This window comes from Limulus polyphemus, unplaced genomic scaffold, assembly GCF_000517525.1.
Source record: "Limulus polyphemus unplaced genomic scaffold, Limulus_polyphemus-2.1.2 Scaffold2808, whole genome shotgun sequence".
Classification (NCBI taxonomy): Eukaryota; Metazoa; Arthropoda; class Merostomata; order Xiphosura; family Limulidae; genus Limulus; species Limulus polyphemus.
Genome location: NW_013668418.1, coordinates 109,231 through 126,796, shown reverse-complemented (window position 1 = coordinate 126,796; position 17,566 = coordinate 109,231). Strand labels below are relative to the sequence as shown.

General features: G+C 35.8%; 1 protein-coding gene across 3 annotated transcripts in view; it reads right to left on the bottom strand.

Annotated features, from left to right (window-relative positions):
• LOC106467952 (chondroadherin-like) overlaps positions 1 to 1,477 on the bottom strand; it is a 25,871-nt gene extending 24,394 nt beyond the window's left edge. Inside the window, exon 1 of one of the 3 annotated variants that reach the window (XM_022396181.1) lies at positions 846 to 1,477. Coding sequence is in view for 1 of the 3 variants with exons in the window: in XM_013928340.2 (XP_013783794.1) it covers positions 1,122 to 1,124 (3 nt within the window). In the remaining 2 variants the exon portion in view is untranslated. The remainder of the gene's footprint in view (positions 1 to 845) is intronic. The other 2 variants (XM_013928340.2, XM_013928341.2) reach the window with 2 other exon arrangements.
• Between the last annotated feature and the right edge of the window lie 16,089 nt (positions 1,478 to 17,566).

The following is a 17,566-nucleotide window of genomic DNA, read 5'->3' as shown; positions in this document are numbered from 1 at the left end:
ACAGATCCATCTCATGACTGTACAATATACATCGAATAGATACGTTACGGAATCCTACAGTACCCATCGTCATGAACTGTACGATAGTACATCGAGACTGAAAGTTTCGGAATCTACAGACTCTATCGTGAGTGAACTGTAACGATATACATCGAGATGATAACGTTTCGGAATCTACAGACTCCATCGTCAGTGAACTGTAACGATATACATCGAGATGATAACGTTTCGGAATCTACAGACTCCATCGTCAGTGAAGTGTAACGATATACGTTGTGGATGAAAACGTTTTGGAATATACAAACTCCATCGTCAGCGATCTGTAACAATATACATCGAGATGATAACGTTTCAGAATCTACAGATTCCATCATCAGTGAACTGTAACAATATACAACGAGATGATAACGTTTCGGAATCTACAGACTCTATCGTGAGTGAACTGTAACGATATACATCGAGATGATAACGTTTCGGAATCTACAGACTCCATCGTAAGCGATCTGTAACAATGTACATCGAGATGATAAAGAGGGCATTTCATTAAAATATACGCGATACTCCTGATATACACACAATTAGGCTGTACAATATGTAGGAGATTAAAATTATTTTAAAACTGATTTTCTACAAACTTACCTGAGTGTCATGTTATTAGGACACCATACATATATATATTCACCGAACGCGTCTGAAGCCTTGAATTCAAACCTTGTAAACCCCAGTGGAATATACGACCAAGCAGATGACATAACATGATTCTACTTGAGTAATTTTCATTATATAGTAAAAATTAATAAAGAAATCATAGAGAACGAGCTCGTATTAGAGAGGAACAAACTTACTTTTCGAGATTGTAGCTTAAACTGAAGATGTTTGGTATCTTCCCGCTTTTATGGTGTGCTTAGTTCAGTTTTAGGGACATATAGGTCATATATATATATATATATAAGTATTTTAAATTGAACCTGTTAATTAACAGGGAACCTCCATGTTTCTTTGAACAGTCTAATATGACTGATTGGTAGAATCACAACATCGAAGTCAGCAATGGTTCTCATCTAACATTTTTTTTTGGTCCGTCCTGGTAAAATCGGTTAAAATCACTCCTAAAAACTCACCATTTCTGTAGGCTAATATTCAACTGTCTTAAGTAGAGTAAGTTAACCGCTCATTCAGGCACTCTGAGATACCATGTTTGTGTCAACGGACTTGCGGTAACTGTGGCGGCTTTTCCGTCGGTTCTTTGTAAATCACATTTCACTCGTGGAGGTTTTCTATAATGGCCACAAACGGCGAATCCTCGCGCGAAGCATTCAGAAGCGCGTCTTGAAGGATCTGGAGCAGACGGACTAAAAGCGGGAGTTTTTGTTACGTCGAGCCTGCACGTGAAGTTCGCGTGGTATTCCCAAAGCAGCAGGAATGGAACGTGACTGGGATGGCTGTTCTGCAGTAACTAAGCAACTGACTCACTAAACATAGAGTTGCTTTGTAACTGAAACAAATTTGTAAACGTTACTTATCAAGTCATCAGTAATCTATTTTGATAAATAGGGCGAAAAGAAAACAAAGAGCTCACTTAAAGCAGATGTGTTATTATAAGTCCACCGTAGTTTTTATAAAGTTCGTCCCTAAATAAAATCATTGTTTTTCAAGTCCTAAAAACTACAGAATGTAAAACAAACGAACTACTTAAATCGGACCTTTTCTTTTCCGTTTTTAAACAAAGCGAATTAAATGTTTGTTTGTAATTAGGCACAAAGCTACAAAATGGGCTATCTGTGCTCTGGCCACCACGGGTATCGAAACCCGGTTTGTAGCGTTGTAAGCCGCCAGGCATGCCGCTGTATCACTGGGGGGGGGGGGAGTTAAATCTACCACAACCAGTAAAACAATGCAGCAGTTTCTAAGTTCTTTGGGTGTTATTTGTTTTTAGTATTTGAACAAATAAACATCGTATAAAAGCGGGAAAGGTTAACTAAATCCAGTAACTTCCTTCGAGTCATGCTAGGAGCTGAAATTAACAATAAAACTACAACTAGGCGAGTGAATCAAGTTTCATTCACCTGTGGTAGTTTGATTGAAGATAAGGTTTGGATGATCTTCGTCAGGTTGTTACACCATCCTAGATGAATCGAGTTTCATTCACCTGTGGTATTTTGATTTAAGATAAGGTTCGGATGATCTTCGTCATGTTGTTACACCATCCTAGATGAATCTAGTTTCATTCATCTGTGGTAGTTTGATTTAAGATAAGGTTTGGATGATCTTCATCAGGTTGTTACATCATCATATACGAACTATTTTGAAACTTCTTTCAAGAACAATAAACTTATAAAAATTCATTTATAAGAGTTATAATACATATTTATTAATTACTACTAATTATTCTGATGGACTCAGATCCAAAGCCTAAAGTGAAAACATGAAGATGTTGTATTATTTTCATGTTAGAGTGTAAGTGGGCATCACGAAGATTTTATAAACGATAAAAGTCATAGACAGGTACATATCTCCATTCACATGACTTCGGTTTTACTTTGTTTGTTTTATGGCATAGCTGCACAACGGGCCATCTGAGCTGCGTCGATCGCGGGGATCGAGTCTCGAATCCAAGCTTCATAGGTTTTCGGACTTACCGCTGAGCCACCAGGCAAAACATACAGACTTATAGAAAAAAGCAAGTCTCGAACCCTTACCACGTGATTCGATTATAAAACATGAAAACCTTTTGGTTACGGAGTAGCCACGTGTTGCTGTTACAACGAATGTAACTGATTTTTTTTTGTGTCAAAAATCTCTTAATTGTTTCCACGGACACACATAAAATGTTGTATGACCAACACTGCAACTTTCACTCAATTACGGTGAAGATTAATCAGCCGAGATTTAACACATTTATTCTACACACGTACGGCACGAACGAGCAATAGCTCCGTACAATAAACAAAACTTTTGTTCAATTGTCCTAGCGAGTTTGATTCACTGAGAATAGAATAACCACCTGGAGTGGTATAGAAACAGTAATGATAATAATAAAAAAGTATCCCATTCTTTATAAATACGGGTAAGCCACAAGTCAGTCACTATGTTAATTGCAACAGTTAACAACATCCCGTCAGTCCGATTACCCGAAAGCTCGTGCAGTATTTACCATTCTCCTCTGTAGATTCACTTCCCCGAAAGGGAGCCGAAGACCGCCTGGAGGGATAACCTGTTTTAACCACTCGCACCACAATACAGTAGTGTTGTCTGTCAGTCAGTCATTCGGTAGACACTAAAATGACGTTACATAAGGGACACTTAACGTTGTATTTTGTACTGTTGTAACGTAAGTAAAACGTGCGTATGCCATGAATCACGAGAAGAATTATTCATTCTGTAGGCTACAACTCAACATGATATACGAACTTCAAAAACAAGAAATAAAAATATTTGTTACCCTTAGTTTTGTTTTTATTTACAAAACACTTTCGGGGATCCTACAGAAGTACATCTAATATTTAAAATATTTACGATAAACTCCAGTAATTCTAAATATGAATACAAAATGTCCCGACACAAATAAATTTGTTCAGTAATATCTAAATATTGTTTTTTCGTTGTTTCCTATTGCAAAGTTTTGCCTAGCAGTCACCCATGTGGTTATCTTATGTACAACAAAAAATACTTCAAATATTCTATCTTTCGGCGTAAAAAACTCATCAGGAGATCGAGATGAACTTGTATGAGTTTTGTTGCTAGATATAGTTATTTGAAACTTCCGGCGCTAAAAGCAAAAACGCGTCGAGACAGAGCTACTAATGAAATTTTCCAGGATGAACCAGACAGCGTGCTTTTGTGTGAATCTCGTGTTTTTAATACGTTTTTTAAGTCACGGTTAGTAATTAGTTCAATGAAAGCTAGAGGTATGGTGCATGTCAAGATACCCTAGTTCGTATCGCGGCAAAACTGTCTCTAACTTATTATGTTAGTAATCTATTTCCTGAGAGTAATGAGCCTTTCTAAGGCTTGCTTAGCTCTAGCAACAAACCTTTAACGTGAGTAATAATGCGTCTAATAAACTTTCTTCGTAATATTACTATAATAATAAGAAAAATAATCAATTATTGTGTTCCGTGCGTACTCATTAAGAGAAGAAATAAATGTTAAAATGTTGTAACGTAGACTTTAAAGTGTGTTTTTTTGTGTTATGTGATATTTTAGTAACTTCAAATTTTAGGACTATACAATTAGTGAACGTTTTTATTCAGTTATATAAGTGTCGTCATTTTATATCGCTACTGAATCAAAATATACGTTTCCGAAACTGTTTTCCAGCTATAAGCACAGCGTACAATATGTCAGAACAATGTATAACAAATCAAGTATGTTATAACGGGTCAGAATAATCTATAATAGTTTAAGGCCTTGTGTAACAGGTCAAGACAATGTATAACAAATCAAGTATGTTATAACGGGTCAGATCAATCTATAATAGTTTTAGGCCTTGTGTAAGATATCAAGACAATGTATAACAAATCAAGTATGTTATAACGGGTGAGAATAATCTATAATAGTTTTAGGCCTTGTGTAACATATCAAGACAATGTATAACAAATCAAGTATGTTATAACGGGTCAGAATAATCTATAATAGTTTTAGGCCTTGTGTAACAGGTCAAGACAATGCATAACAAATCAAGTATGTTATAACGGGTCAGAATAATCTATAATAGTTTTAGGCCTTGCGTAACAGGTCAAGACAATGCATAACAAATCAAGTATGTTATAACGGGTCAGAATAATCTATAATAGTTTAAGGCCTTGTATAACAGGTCAGGACAATGCATAACAAATCAAGTATGTTATAACGGGTCAGAATAATATATAAAATAGTTTTAGGCCTTGTGTAACAGGTCAAGACTATATAACAAATCAAGTATGTTATAACGGGTCAGAATAATCTATAATAGTTTTAGGCCTTGTGTAACAGGTCAAGACTGTATAACAAATCAAGTATGTTATAATGAATACTGAAAATGAGTAAGATCAGTATATAATAGGCCAGAATACTCTATAATAGGACATAAGATCAGTAACAAGCCATAATAACGATAATAGTTAATAACAGTGTAGAATAGGCCATAACGTTGATAATAGGTAAGAAAACCGTATAATAGGCTAGAACACTGTGTAGTCTGTCTTGTTTGAAAATAACGGTGAGGCTATCAGTGAAAATTGGGGATAACACAAAGCCATATTTAGAGGGGTCTGATCCCCCAAGGCCTAAATTATGATACAGGGTAAGGATAACGAAAACTCGGTATTTAAAATGATTATCTCTACAGAATGATTTAATGGAACAAAATTTCCTCAGAGAGACATTGAGACTGATAATCTTTATTCAAGATAGTTTGGACATCGTACAGGGTGTTTCAAAAAAGTCACAGCAGATGTTCAATATGTTTACCGTCATCGTCAAACAGTTCATCCCTAGATGAAGCAACTGCAATCATCATCTGTTTAAAACAGTGGCCACCAATCCTCACAATCTCATGTTTAATAGCCGTTTTGAGATCCTTCGAATTGTTTGGACTATTTCGATAGCCATTTCCAAAAGTTTGCTGGTTCAATGTCCGGAGAACTCTTCTAACATATCTTCCTGAATAACTTAAGTTCAAGCGTTGGTTAAGAACCTTTTAACTGGGCGAGAGGCGATGGGTTATTGGAAGATGGTGTTCTTATGATAGGACAGATATGGTGGGTTGTTCTGTCTTGTTGGAAGATGGTGTTCTTATGGGACGATAGATATGGTGGGTTGTCCTGTCTTGTTGGAAGATGGTGTTCTTATGGGACGATAGATATGGTGGGTTGTCCTGTCTTGTTGGAAGATGGTATTCTTATGGTAGGACAGGTATGGTGGGTTGTCCTGTCTTGTTGGAAGATGGTGTTCTTATGGACAGATATGGTGGGTTGTCCTGTCTTGTTGGAAGATGGTGTTCTTAAGGCAGGACAGATATGGTGGGTTGTCCTGTCTTGTTGGAAGATGGTGTTCTTAAGGCAGGACAGATATGGTGGGTTGTCCTGTCTTGTTGGAAGATGGTGTTCTTAAGGCAGGACAGATATGGTGGGTTGTCCTGTCTTGTTGGAAGGTAGTGTTCTCATGAAACAATGGATGCACTTTGAGACTTAGAATAACAAGTGTTATTCCAACATTTTCTCATAACGATCAGCTTCATCACCAACTTCTGTACAATAACCCTATAACTTTAGGACAGTTTTTACGATGTAATAATTTTAAATAATGTTGTTTTATAATTACCCTCTACGTGTAGCGTTACAGTTACATATAGCCAATATTTTGATATTTTATCGTCCCACAGAAAACGTGGAAAATTTCAATTACTAAAACGGAATCGACACTCCTTTTGTTTGTTTATTTCAAAATTTCACGCAGAACTACACAAAGGGTTGTCTACTCGTAGCTGTTCCAAGAACTACACAAAGGGTTGTGTGCTCGTAGCTGTTCCAAGAACTACACAAAGGGTTGTGTGCTCGTAGCTGTTCCAAGAACTACACAAAGGGTTGTCTGCTCGTAGCTGTTCCAAGAACTACACAAAGGGTTGTGTGCTCGTAGCTGTTCCAAGAACTACACAAAGGGTTGTGTGCTCCTAGCTGTTCCAAGAACTACACAAAGGGTTGTCTGCTCGTAGCTGTTCCAAGAACTACACAAAGGGTTGTCTACTCATAGCTGTTCCAAGAACTACACAAAGGGTTGTCTGCTCGTAGCTGTTCCAAATTTTGAACCGATGAGCTAGAAGGAAGGCAGATATTGAAAAGCACCCACCGCCAATTCTTGTCTGACAAAATATTGGAATTTGACAGTCACTCCTATAGCGCATCTACGGACCGGCCCTAAGTGCGGAGCGCATTTTATGGTTAATGAGTCACGAATCCTCGGATTCACATTCTAATTATACTAACCACTAGGCAACGCCCGACCCATCAACACTTCTAGGATAAGTTTACGAAGAATGTACTAGTATCAATACCAAGCGTCTCAAGAAGGAAAATAACCATTGTACTAGGACCTTACTGTATTGGGTGAGCCTTTAAGTTTTTGAAGGGGTAAACCACCGAAGCAAAGATAATCAATTGCTTTACTTTTTTATATTATATTTGTATCCACATTTTATCTAGAAATGTGACACTGTCACGATGGTAGTCATGTTACACTGGCGGGATGACGAGAAAACTATTTATTTTTAGAAGCATATGAACAAGTGTTTGTTGTGAATTTCGCGCAAACCTACACGAGGGCTATCTGCACTAGCTGTCCCTAAATTAGCAGTGTAAGGCTAGAGGGAAGGCAGCTAGTCATCACCACCCACCGCCAACTCTTGGGCTACTCTTTTACCAACGAATAGTGGGATTGACCGTCACATTATAACGCCCCCACGGCTGAAAGGGCGAGCATGTTTTGTGGAACGGGAATTTGAACCCGCGACCCTCAGATTGCGAGTCGAGTGCCCTAACCACCTGGCCATGCTGGGCCGCACATGAACGAAAGGATTTCATAGCGAACTGCAGACTTCGTCTTGAATATTCAACCCACAATGTATTAAAAAAAAGAAAAAAAAAGAAAAGGTCGTCGCACTCCCGGAGGATCTCCTGCCCCTTCCGACCCCTGTTGTTCTCAAAGGCTTTTCTCGCTCCAGTTTTCCCACTACTAGTTGGTCTTCATTCTTAGAGTTTTCTCAACGCTTTCGCTTCAAGCTCTACAAAAGACCCCACGATACCAAATCTTTGAAGAGAATACAAAAGCCCTTCTATTTTATATTCTTCGTTCCTCTGGTTAGTCCGAAGCTTTTTTTTTCTTCTTCTTTACTTGTACACAAGGCGGTGCAATGTGGGAAAATTTTCTTCATTACACGAGAAATATTTATACAGGAATAATCACGAGTGATTTGGATTGGTTGCTATATAGAATATTGTGCAGTTTTAAAAGCATGAATGTGCCCATCATTTTATTAAATGCACCAGACAACACTAGAGGGTCCAAAGACGACAATTTGTTAGACGTAACTTTGTCGTAGAAACCATGGCACGAGCAGCATGACTTTTTCGAATTTCTCTTCAATCTTATTTAGGTCCATGAATTTCGAGAATAATATGGAAAATGATAACAAGACTATATTTTAATATCTGTGTAGGTTTATGTGGTAAAGCGAAACTTTGTCATAGAAACCATGACACAGCCTTAGGCCTAAAGCATGACTTATTTTTTTCGAAATTCTCTTCAAGCTTATTTAGGTCCATGGCTTTTGGAAATAGAATAGAAAATATTAATAAACCTACAGATACTAACAGTAGTTTAGGTTTGTTATAGATACTAACAGTTGTTTAGGTTTGTTAGGGGAACTGAGAATAAAACATTTTAGAGTTGCGAGCTGTTTTCTTAAAGGGTTTCAGTGTTCCCATCATATAATATGTATGTCAGTTTTCGAATTTGGAACTGGTATTTTGAATCTGAGCGGCAACTTATATAGTTAGACGCCCCCCCCCTCCTACCCCAGGTTTCAAGTCGGCCATTTTTAATTTTGAACTTATGACCGAAACGAAGGCAGTCACCCAACAGCACTCGCTGTCACAGTGACTTTGTCCGGATAACTGAACGAAATAAAGTGAATCCTGTAACTCACCCACAGCTTAAGGTGCGGATCGTGTTCGGTGGCATCCTGGATCCTGGAACTTTCGATCCGCAGCCAGACACGATAACTACCAAGCCACTCCGGCCCGTTGTTAAACTTAGCTATCACGTGTTTCAGATACTAAAAACAAGCATGATAAAACAGGTGGTTTTTATAGATCAGAGGTTGCCACCTACAATTCAGAGACGGAGAAAAAATGGTTCAGTTTAAACGTACCGATATGGTTGTATTGTGCTTCAGTCAGATCCAATATACAATGTGTTTTCAAAGACAAAACATTTCGGGTCTTTAAAAACATCGTAAAATATCTGGGAGTTTTGGTGATTATAACTGTTAATCGTTAAAACACTATGCTAATATAATAATGCTTTTTTTAGACCACTAGAAGTGAATAGATAAGCAAATGTCGTGAAAGCATGCAAATTTTGTATACATAATTATATTTATAATTAACCATATGAAATCTTGCATAATAATTGAATTCGTACATCGATAGTTCAGATAATTAGGAATTGAAGCATGTGACCAAGCGTGCGAACAGAGAGCACCCGCATGAAACGTGCATCTCGCACGATATAACGTCAGCTACCGTCTTTCACTGCAGTCAGCGAGCCTTAACAATGACATAATAAATATGGAACTACAACAACGGTAGTAAGGTTTGTTTGGATGCGAGGGTTGGAAAAGTACATTACACCGGAAAGCCTATACATTCTCTCTCTCTGAGGGCAGATGGTCTCATAGTTTCGAACAAAGGCATAATCAACTTGGTCACGGCCTAAGGTTTTATGAAAACTCACGGCACACAGTATAACAGCTAAGAAGCTGACTGGATAGGGAAAGAATCGATATATATGCTCTTTCCGAATCAATCACTGTTTAATAACAAGCTATATTTACGACAACAGTTTACATCTTTGTAACGATCGACTATGATAACAATAACCCTTCATTTATTTTTATATTCAAAGAGAAAAAAAAAATGGCCGTTTTATCCAGTAATAATGTTTATATTAATATTGGACCATGAACTCTATTGGTCAGATAAACTTCAGCTAGTTCCAAAGAACTAGAATTTTATAAATACATATAAATATTACACTTTGTTAACGATAACGTCATTTCACGTCACGGCGCAGAAAGCAGCCATGGTGTGGCAGCACTAGAGATGGTATCATCGAGGGATCAGTCATTAGGTCAGTGCAGTATAGCTATTTTCAGCACTCCGAATTTATAATATTTTCTATTCATAATTATTTTAACAAGAGTATTTAAACATTGTAGCGAAATGAATTGCGACTTGTTTTGTTTGTTTTTTTAATTGTGCACAAAGCTACACAAGGGCTATTTGTTCTCTGCACACCACGGGTATCGAAACCCGGTTTCTAGCGTTGTAAGTCCGCAGACATACCGCTGTGCCACTGGGGGGCGAATCGCGACTTAAAAGTTAAGACAACAAATAAGTAATTAAGTATATAGGCACTATATACTTAATAGGTTTACGGCAATCAACTTTTTTGAGTCAAATAGCTTTGATATCACACTACTATGTTGACTATATATTGTTGACCTATGAGAATGTTTTTCACGTCATCTATGAAAAAAAAATTATGTCAGGGAGTAACGGACTTGTGACTTAAAAATAAAATTATAGGTCTTGCCTTTTGTGGTTTAGGTCTATAAGTTATATTTATAACTACTTGGCTTACTAATACTATGCCTACATAATTCAAGCTATTCCCCCAGAAAAACACTAAGAGAGATTTAATTTACATCATACACTAGAAATATTGAAACACAAAAGAAAATAAAATCTGAAAAACTGTTATCACGTACTCACACGCATTCAAAAATTTCATATAAGATTAATTCATATTTCGGCTTTATACCCCATCATGTCTTGTCATGTATCACGTAGGCCTACGGGCTAAAACTGAAAAGTTATTTGTATGAAATTTAAAGAGAAGTTTTAGTGTGTTTATAAGCAATACGAATATAATTTTTACAAGTTTTATATTTATTATAATTATCATATAATAAATTAGTATTATGTGGTTAAATGTTTGAGTATATTGAATTTAATCTTTAAAAATTGAGCTATGCTTTTACTGAATAATGCGAGTTTCCTTACTCAAAAGAACGATCTTTGATCAACCACCTTTCTAGTTATATTAAAGCACGTGATTGGTTAATTTTTATCATTCCAGCTCTAACAACATTTAATTAATGTGAAAACATAGCCACTGCCTTAAATATTTCTTCACCAAAAACAGTTGCTTTCACTTCATCCTTTTATTAGGTTTTTAAAAAGGTGTAAACCCCCTACTAGAGACTAAGGCTAAAAATATACCTGAAATTTGTGCACTTTTCATTGTGTTCTTTAGGATGTCAAATGAGCGATCTACCACCTGAAATTAGTCACTGCTAGCAAGGATTTGCGTCACGACTCAGATTAATTGTCTACCAAATTCCTCCCCCCTCTCACAACTAACCGAGGATTCGCATTACAAATTTGGCGTCTCCTCTTCTGTCATAACATGTATTTTACGTAACCATCAACAGAAGGCAGGAAAGGATATTCCAATTCAATTTCATGTTATTTTCGTCTTCACACAAACAAAATCTGAATTATAAAGTTAAAATGTTCGACTGCTTCTTTCAAGTATCACCATTATTGTTTGTTTTTTCACGAGTTTTTAATAATAGGAGCAGAGGCGTCCCTAGGTAGTTAAAAGATCCGGGGTCGGGCCAATAGGCGCGGGAATTTTCGGCGTTTCGGTACGATATGGATCATAGTTTCCTATTCTTATTTTTTAAAACACTAACTAGGGATTAGGAGCACCGACAAATAGAATCGGGACACGGGCCCCATGTGCCAGTGCCTAGCGACTCTTCTGCATAAAATATTTAAATTTTAAGCATATTGATTGGGAGATTTTAGTATCGAATAGTGAGGGTGATGGGTTCTTGGATACTGTTCAATATAATTTTCTTAATTAATTAGTTGGGGAATCTGCAAGGGAGGGTCCTTATTTAAAATGTATCATTGACTTCTAATGTGGATACGGTCGAAAGCTGGAATTGGGAGAACATTTAGGTACAAATGATGAAATAGGAATGGATTTTGGTCGATTGGGATACTGAATTGAATGGAGATGTTTGTTTGTAATTAAGCACAAGGCTACACAATGGGCTATCTGTGTTCTGCCCAACACGGGTATCGAAACCCGGATTATAGCGTTGTAAGTCCGCAGACATACCGCTATGCCACTGGGGGGCTAAATGGAGATGATTCTCAGATGTGGGACGTTTTTAAAATGAACTTGTTAAATATTCAATATAATTGTGTTCCGCAGAGGTAAAAGTGGATAAAGATAAAGATTAAAAATTTAATAAATATAAATTTAACTACTGAGAATTTTTAACCGTTAAACACCATGTTCTACCGCCTCCCTTCCTATTGGAAGGAATCGAAATCCAAGTTTTAGAGTGATAACCCTTCAGGCTAACCGCTAAGTCACTGGGGTGCCTAACTACCGAGATGGAAAACTTGGATGATTATAGAATACAAGAGAGTTGGTTAAAAAAGATATTAGAAAAAAACAAAAAAAACGGTTAACTGAAAATTTAAGAGTAGTAGCAGAAATTATTTAAATCCAAAAAAAAAAAAAAAGCATAATGTTAAAATGGGAACTGGGCCTTTGAAGGAAGGGTCATTACAGAAGATTATGAGGTGGTTGAGTTGATTTTTTTTTTTCGGTTTTCACCAGAGAAGATGCAAACAGTATTCCAAATTCTGAAAAATTACTTATGGGAAATATTATAGATATATATAAATTTCTTGCTGAATAAAAATGAGAAAGTTTTAAAAATAACAAGGCTCTTGGGACAGGTAACATTTCTCAAAGGATATTAAAATAGGTTAAGGGTTGTATAAGTAATACCCATACAGAATTTATCGCGAATGTTTGAGTAGGTTTCAGAAGACTGGAAGCTGGCTAATGTTACACCTGTATTTAAGGAATGTGATATATGTTAACGATATTGATAAGGGATTTGTCCCTCAAATGTTTTATGTTAACAAGCTACTAACGATATTTATATACAGTCTATTAATGATATAACCTCAACACTTAAGACACTAAGTTGTTTCTACCACCACAGTATTGAATGTTTTATGTGTTTCGCAGGAAAATGTTGTTTTACAGATCCAATAATTTTCGCAGGGGTCATTCTTCACGCAGAAAACAGGCTGACACCGCACGTGAAGTTTAAAAAAGGATGTTTGTAGTATGTAAAAATATTCACTTTAAGTAAACCAAAGTTATCGCACTTTTTGTAAGAATCCAATTTCTCGTTTTTCTTAGTTTCCTCCGTGTGTTTTGTCAGCAATATTTCTTGAAAACAACTGAATGAATTTGGACGAACACTTATATTATGACCCAACTTAGAAATGATTAGTTTTCGCAGGGTCAAGAACACGAAAATTCAAAAATGTCTGCTAACATGGGACCGATATTTCACACTATTTTTGCTCTATAAATCCGTCAAAAATGATCGGATTTTAATGAAACTTTGTGGAAATATGTAGAATATTATTCCTCATTTTTCTGCCCAAAAATGGTCCGTGTCCATTGATAACGACGGACATTCAGACGCATTTTCGTATTTTTTGAGAGCCGAATATGATCAATGCTGCGTGGCGGAGGTATGCGCTCTTCTGAATGCTTCCCTAGTAATACCTGGACTTGTCAGTGAAACATAGGTGGAATATCTTTGCTCTGCTCATACAGGATAACGAAACCCGATTTTTGGTGTCGTAAGCCAGAAGATTTACCGCTGAGCCCCTGGCGGGAAGAACTTTTGTTTGGGGTACCGACACCTAAACTTAAATTGGTAATTAATGAATACATGTCTATGCTCACTATCCTTACTCGGTCAGTGACCTAAGTGTCATTTTAAGTTTTAATAAATTTGGTAAGCTATTTTTTCAACTTTCTTCATTAGTAGAAGGCCGGGTGTGGCTTAGTGAGTCCAAGGATTCAGAGTTCATGACCCGTTGCTGCAAAAACACATTCCGCATATTGGAGCTGTAGTTGCGCTCTAAGAATGACGGCTAAATTATTCGATCGGATAAGAATAGCCCACGAATTGGCGGTGGGCACTGTTGATTAGCTGCCTTCCTCCTACCAGTTCAAAATTACGGACAACTATGTGCAACTAAGCCTTTCGTACTTTTGCGCGAAATTCTAAAACATTCAATAGAAGAATGCTTTTGTAAATAAATTTCCACTAAACTTTACGCGTCTCAAAAAGTAGAAATTTACGATGAGATCAATTAATAAAAGTTGATCACACATGAAAAAATTATGACGTCACTTCCTGCATAGGCTCATGCTTAAGACAAAATGTTCCAAGATGCTCGAGTTTAATTTTGAAAATTATTACTTAAATTATATATTCAAACTTTAAATGAAACCGTGTTTATTATTGCCCCCATCCCCACCACCAACAGACCATACTAAACAAGTGGTTAGAATAATTCATCTTTCGGTTAAATCCTCCAATCAAAGTAAACAACTTGTTCACGAATAGCTGGTTATTTTATCTTCTGATTTAAGAGAACACATACAAAACTGTTGTAACGGTTCCCACCAATAGGCACGCACTAGTCATTATCTGGTGTCAAAAGGTACGTGACAATGGATGTTACAATCTCCCGTAGGAGTGATCACAAGCCACAAGCTGTCGTTCTAATGGTTTGGTGACATCTGTGGAAGTTAGACGGTTTCTTACAATAACATTTACGAGAAACACAAGTAATTCTTCTTCACTGCTTCATGGTAGATTCCACCGCTGCCATCAAGTACATCGTTCAAAGTGTGAGATACAGAACCACTAGATGCTCACGTGGAGCTTCTATTTTTTTTTTTATTCTGTGTCGCGTGTATTAATTACTTCTCAATCGCCATTTTCATTCTTAACTGTCCTTTTAACCTAAGTTACACACAATTAGTTAGATGTTTATTTCAAGAATCCTTAGCTCGGCAGTTATGTAGAAAACTTTTCAATAACAAGAATAAAACTTTGTTTTCTATTGATCCACTCGTGAAAACAAACTCTCAGTTAAAAAGGCGAATTACACTGGATCTAATAGTCACAGCATTACTCGTATTTCGGTTTTTGCACCAAGCGTGATTGTTCACTTAAAACAGGCGTAAAAAAATATTACGTGAAAAATATCCTTAACATGAAAACTTAAATAGATTCTTCAGTAATAAGTTTTATCAAATTCCTTGATAATAGGGTTTAGGTGTTATAAAATTATCGACCCCCTTTCCCCCAAATAAATAAAATAATAAGTAAGCTACAGTTTAAACATACATTCCTTGCCTTCTAATTATACACATCAGGCTATTTCCTATATTTTTACACCCTAGGATTTTTACGTTATTTAATAAATTTAGTACTTTATGGCTCTACTAGATGGCGATAGTGCTCCTATCTTAAAACACGACTTATTTTCATTTTCAACTTTTTTTTTCACATCACCTCTACTAGGTTCCAAGAAAACAAAAGATGGGCGGCAAAATATATGTGTATAAATCATGGTTTAAGTAGCTTGAGTGATTGTTTACCAAGAATGTAGGTGTAACATTATATTAGTCTCGACTGAGACGGTGTCATTAGTTAGTTTGCAAAATAATCCAAGTAGTATCTAAAACGACAGAACCAAGAAAAACCTGATAATTCAAGTTCTTACATTTCTCTAAAGTCCCTTCCTTTAGCTGTAGTTTCGCTGTATAGTAGATATTGAAAGTGTAGTACGCAGACATATTATATGCTTTCTACCTTTTATTAACGTAGGAATTTAAAAAAATCATATTGTCTAACACCCTGCAGTTTTAGCATAAACACGTAGGACAGAAATCCGTTGTTAACGTTTTAGTTACCTTTCTTACTTAGTTGTTCTCTAACATATGGATAAAATGCTGCAAGTTCGAACACTGCGTTTAACAAGTTAAAGACAGCAATGTCCTTCATTGGCCGAGTAGCCGGTATCTAAGAACCACTAGTCACTTGGTAACTCGTATCGTTATGGGTAAATCCGGCGTTTACAGTTTGTACGGCACGTTGGATTCACATCGGTTCTACTTTGTCATCACAGTGGAAATATATCTTGCGTGAAAAAAGCTGGTTATTGATTTACAGATTCTATACAAGAAGGCTTCCCTGAGTCCGCACACTGTGCTTATTTGCTTTGCAATAATAATATTATAGATAGTATTTAACTTTACGTCACGCGTTTAGACGGTTTATTGTTCAGTTAAAGAAAAAAATGTAACAAACTCAACAACGTAACATGATTAGAGTTAAACAAAGAATGCAACAAGATCAACAGTGTAACAAGATTTAGAAAATACAGAATACAAAAATTTAAAGAAAGACCATTAAACAAATAATGCAATAAGCCCAACAATGTAAAATATTTAAACAATAAAAGGGTTAAACAAAGAATACAATAAGCTCAACAATATAACAATACTTAAACAATGACAGGGTTAAACAAAGAATGCAATAAGCTCAACAATGTAACAATATTTAAACAATGAAAGGGTTAAACAAATGAAATAAGCTCAACAATGTAACAAGATTCAAATAATGACAGGTTTAAATAAAGAGTGCAATAAGCTCAACAATGTAACAATAGTTAAACAATGACAGGTTAAACAAATAATGCAACAAGTTGAACAATGTAACAATATTCAAACAATGACAGGGTTAAACAAAGAATGCAATAAGCTCAACAATGTAACAGTACTTAAACAATGACAGGTTAAACAAATAATGCAATAAGCTCAACAATGTAACAATATTTAAACAATGAAAGGGTTAAACAAATGAAATAAGCTCAACAATGTAACAAGATTCAAATAATGACAGGTTTAAATAAAGAGTGCAATAAGCTAAACAATGTAACAATACTTAAACAATGACAGGTTAAACAAATAATGCAACAATTTGAACAATGTAACAATATTCAAACAATGACAGGTTAAACAAATAATGCAACAATTTGAACAATGTAACAATATTCAAACAATGACAGGGTTAAACAAAAAATGCAATAAGCTCAACAATGTAACAATACTTAAACAATGACAGGTTAAACAAATAATGCAACAAGTTCAACAGTGTAACAATATTTAAACAATGAAAAGGTTAAACAAAAAATGCAATAAGCTCAACAATGTAACAATACTTAAACAATGACAGGTTTAAACAAAGTGCAATAAGCTCAACAATGTAACAAGATTCAAACAATGACAGGGTTAAACATAAAATACAATAAGTTCAACAATGTAACAATATTTAAACAATGACAGGGTTGACAAAAAATGCAATAAGTTCAACAATGTAACAATATTTAAACAATGACAGGGTTGACAAAGAGTGCAATAAGTTCAACAATGTATCAAGATTTAAACAATGACAGGGTTAAACAAAGAATGCAATAAGTTCAACAATGTAACAATATTTAAACAATGACAGGGTTGACAAAGAATGCAATAAGTTCAACAATGTAACAAGATTCAAACAATGACAGGGTTAAACAAAGAATGCAATAAGTTCAACAATGTAACAAGATTCAAACAATGACAGTTATGTGAAGATCATAAAAAAGCAAAAATTATTTACATGATAAAAAAGAAAGTAAATAAAACTACAATGTGGCTCATTTTGTTCAGAAGTGAATAATTCAATACCATCTTTGAACTGAACCTATCTGACTTCGTTGTGTCTGAAACTAATATTAGGTAAAGCAGTTTTTATATCCTCCCTTTAGTTAAAAATAAGTCTAAGGAATACCAC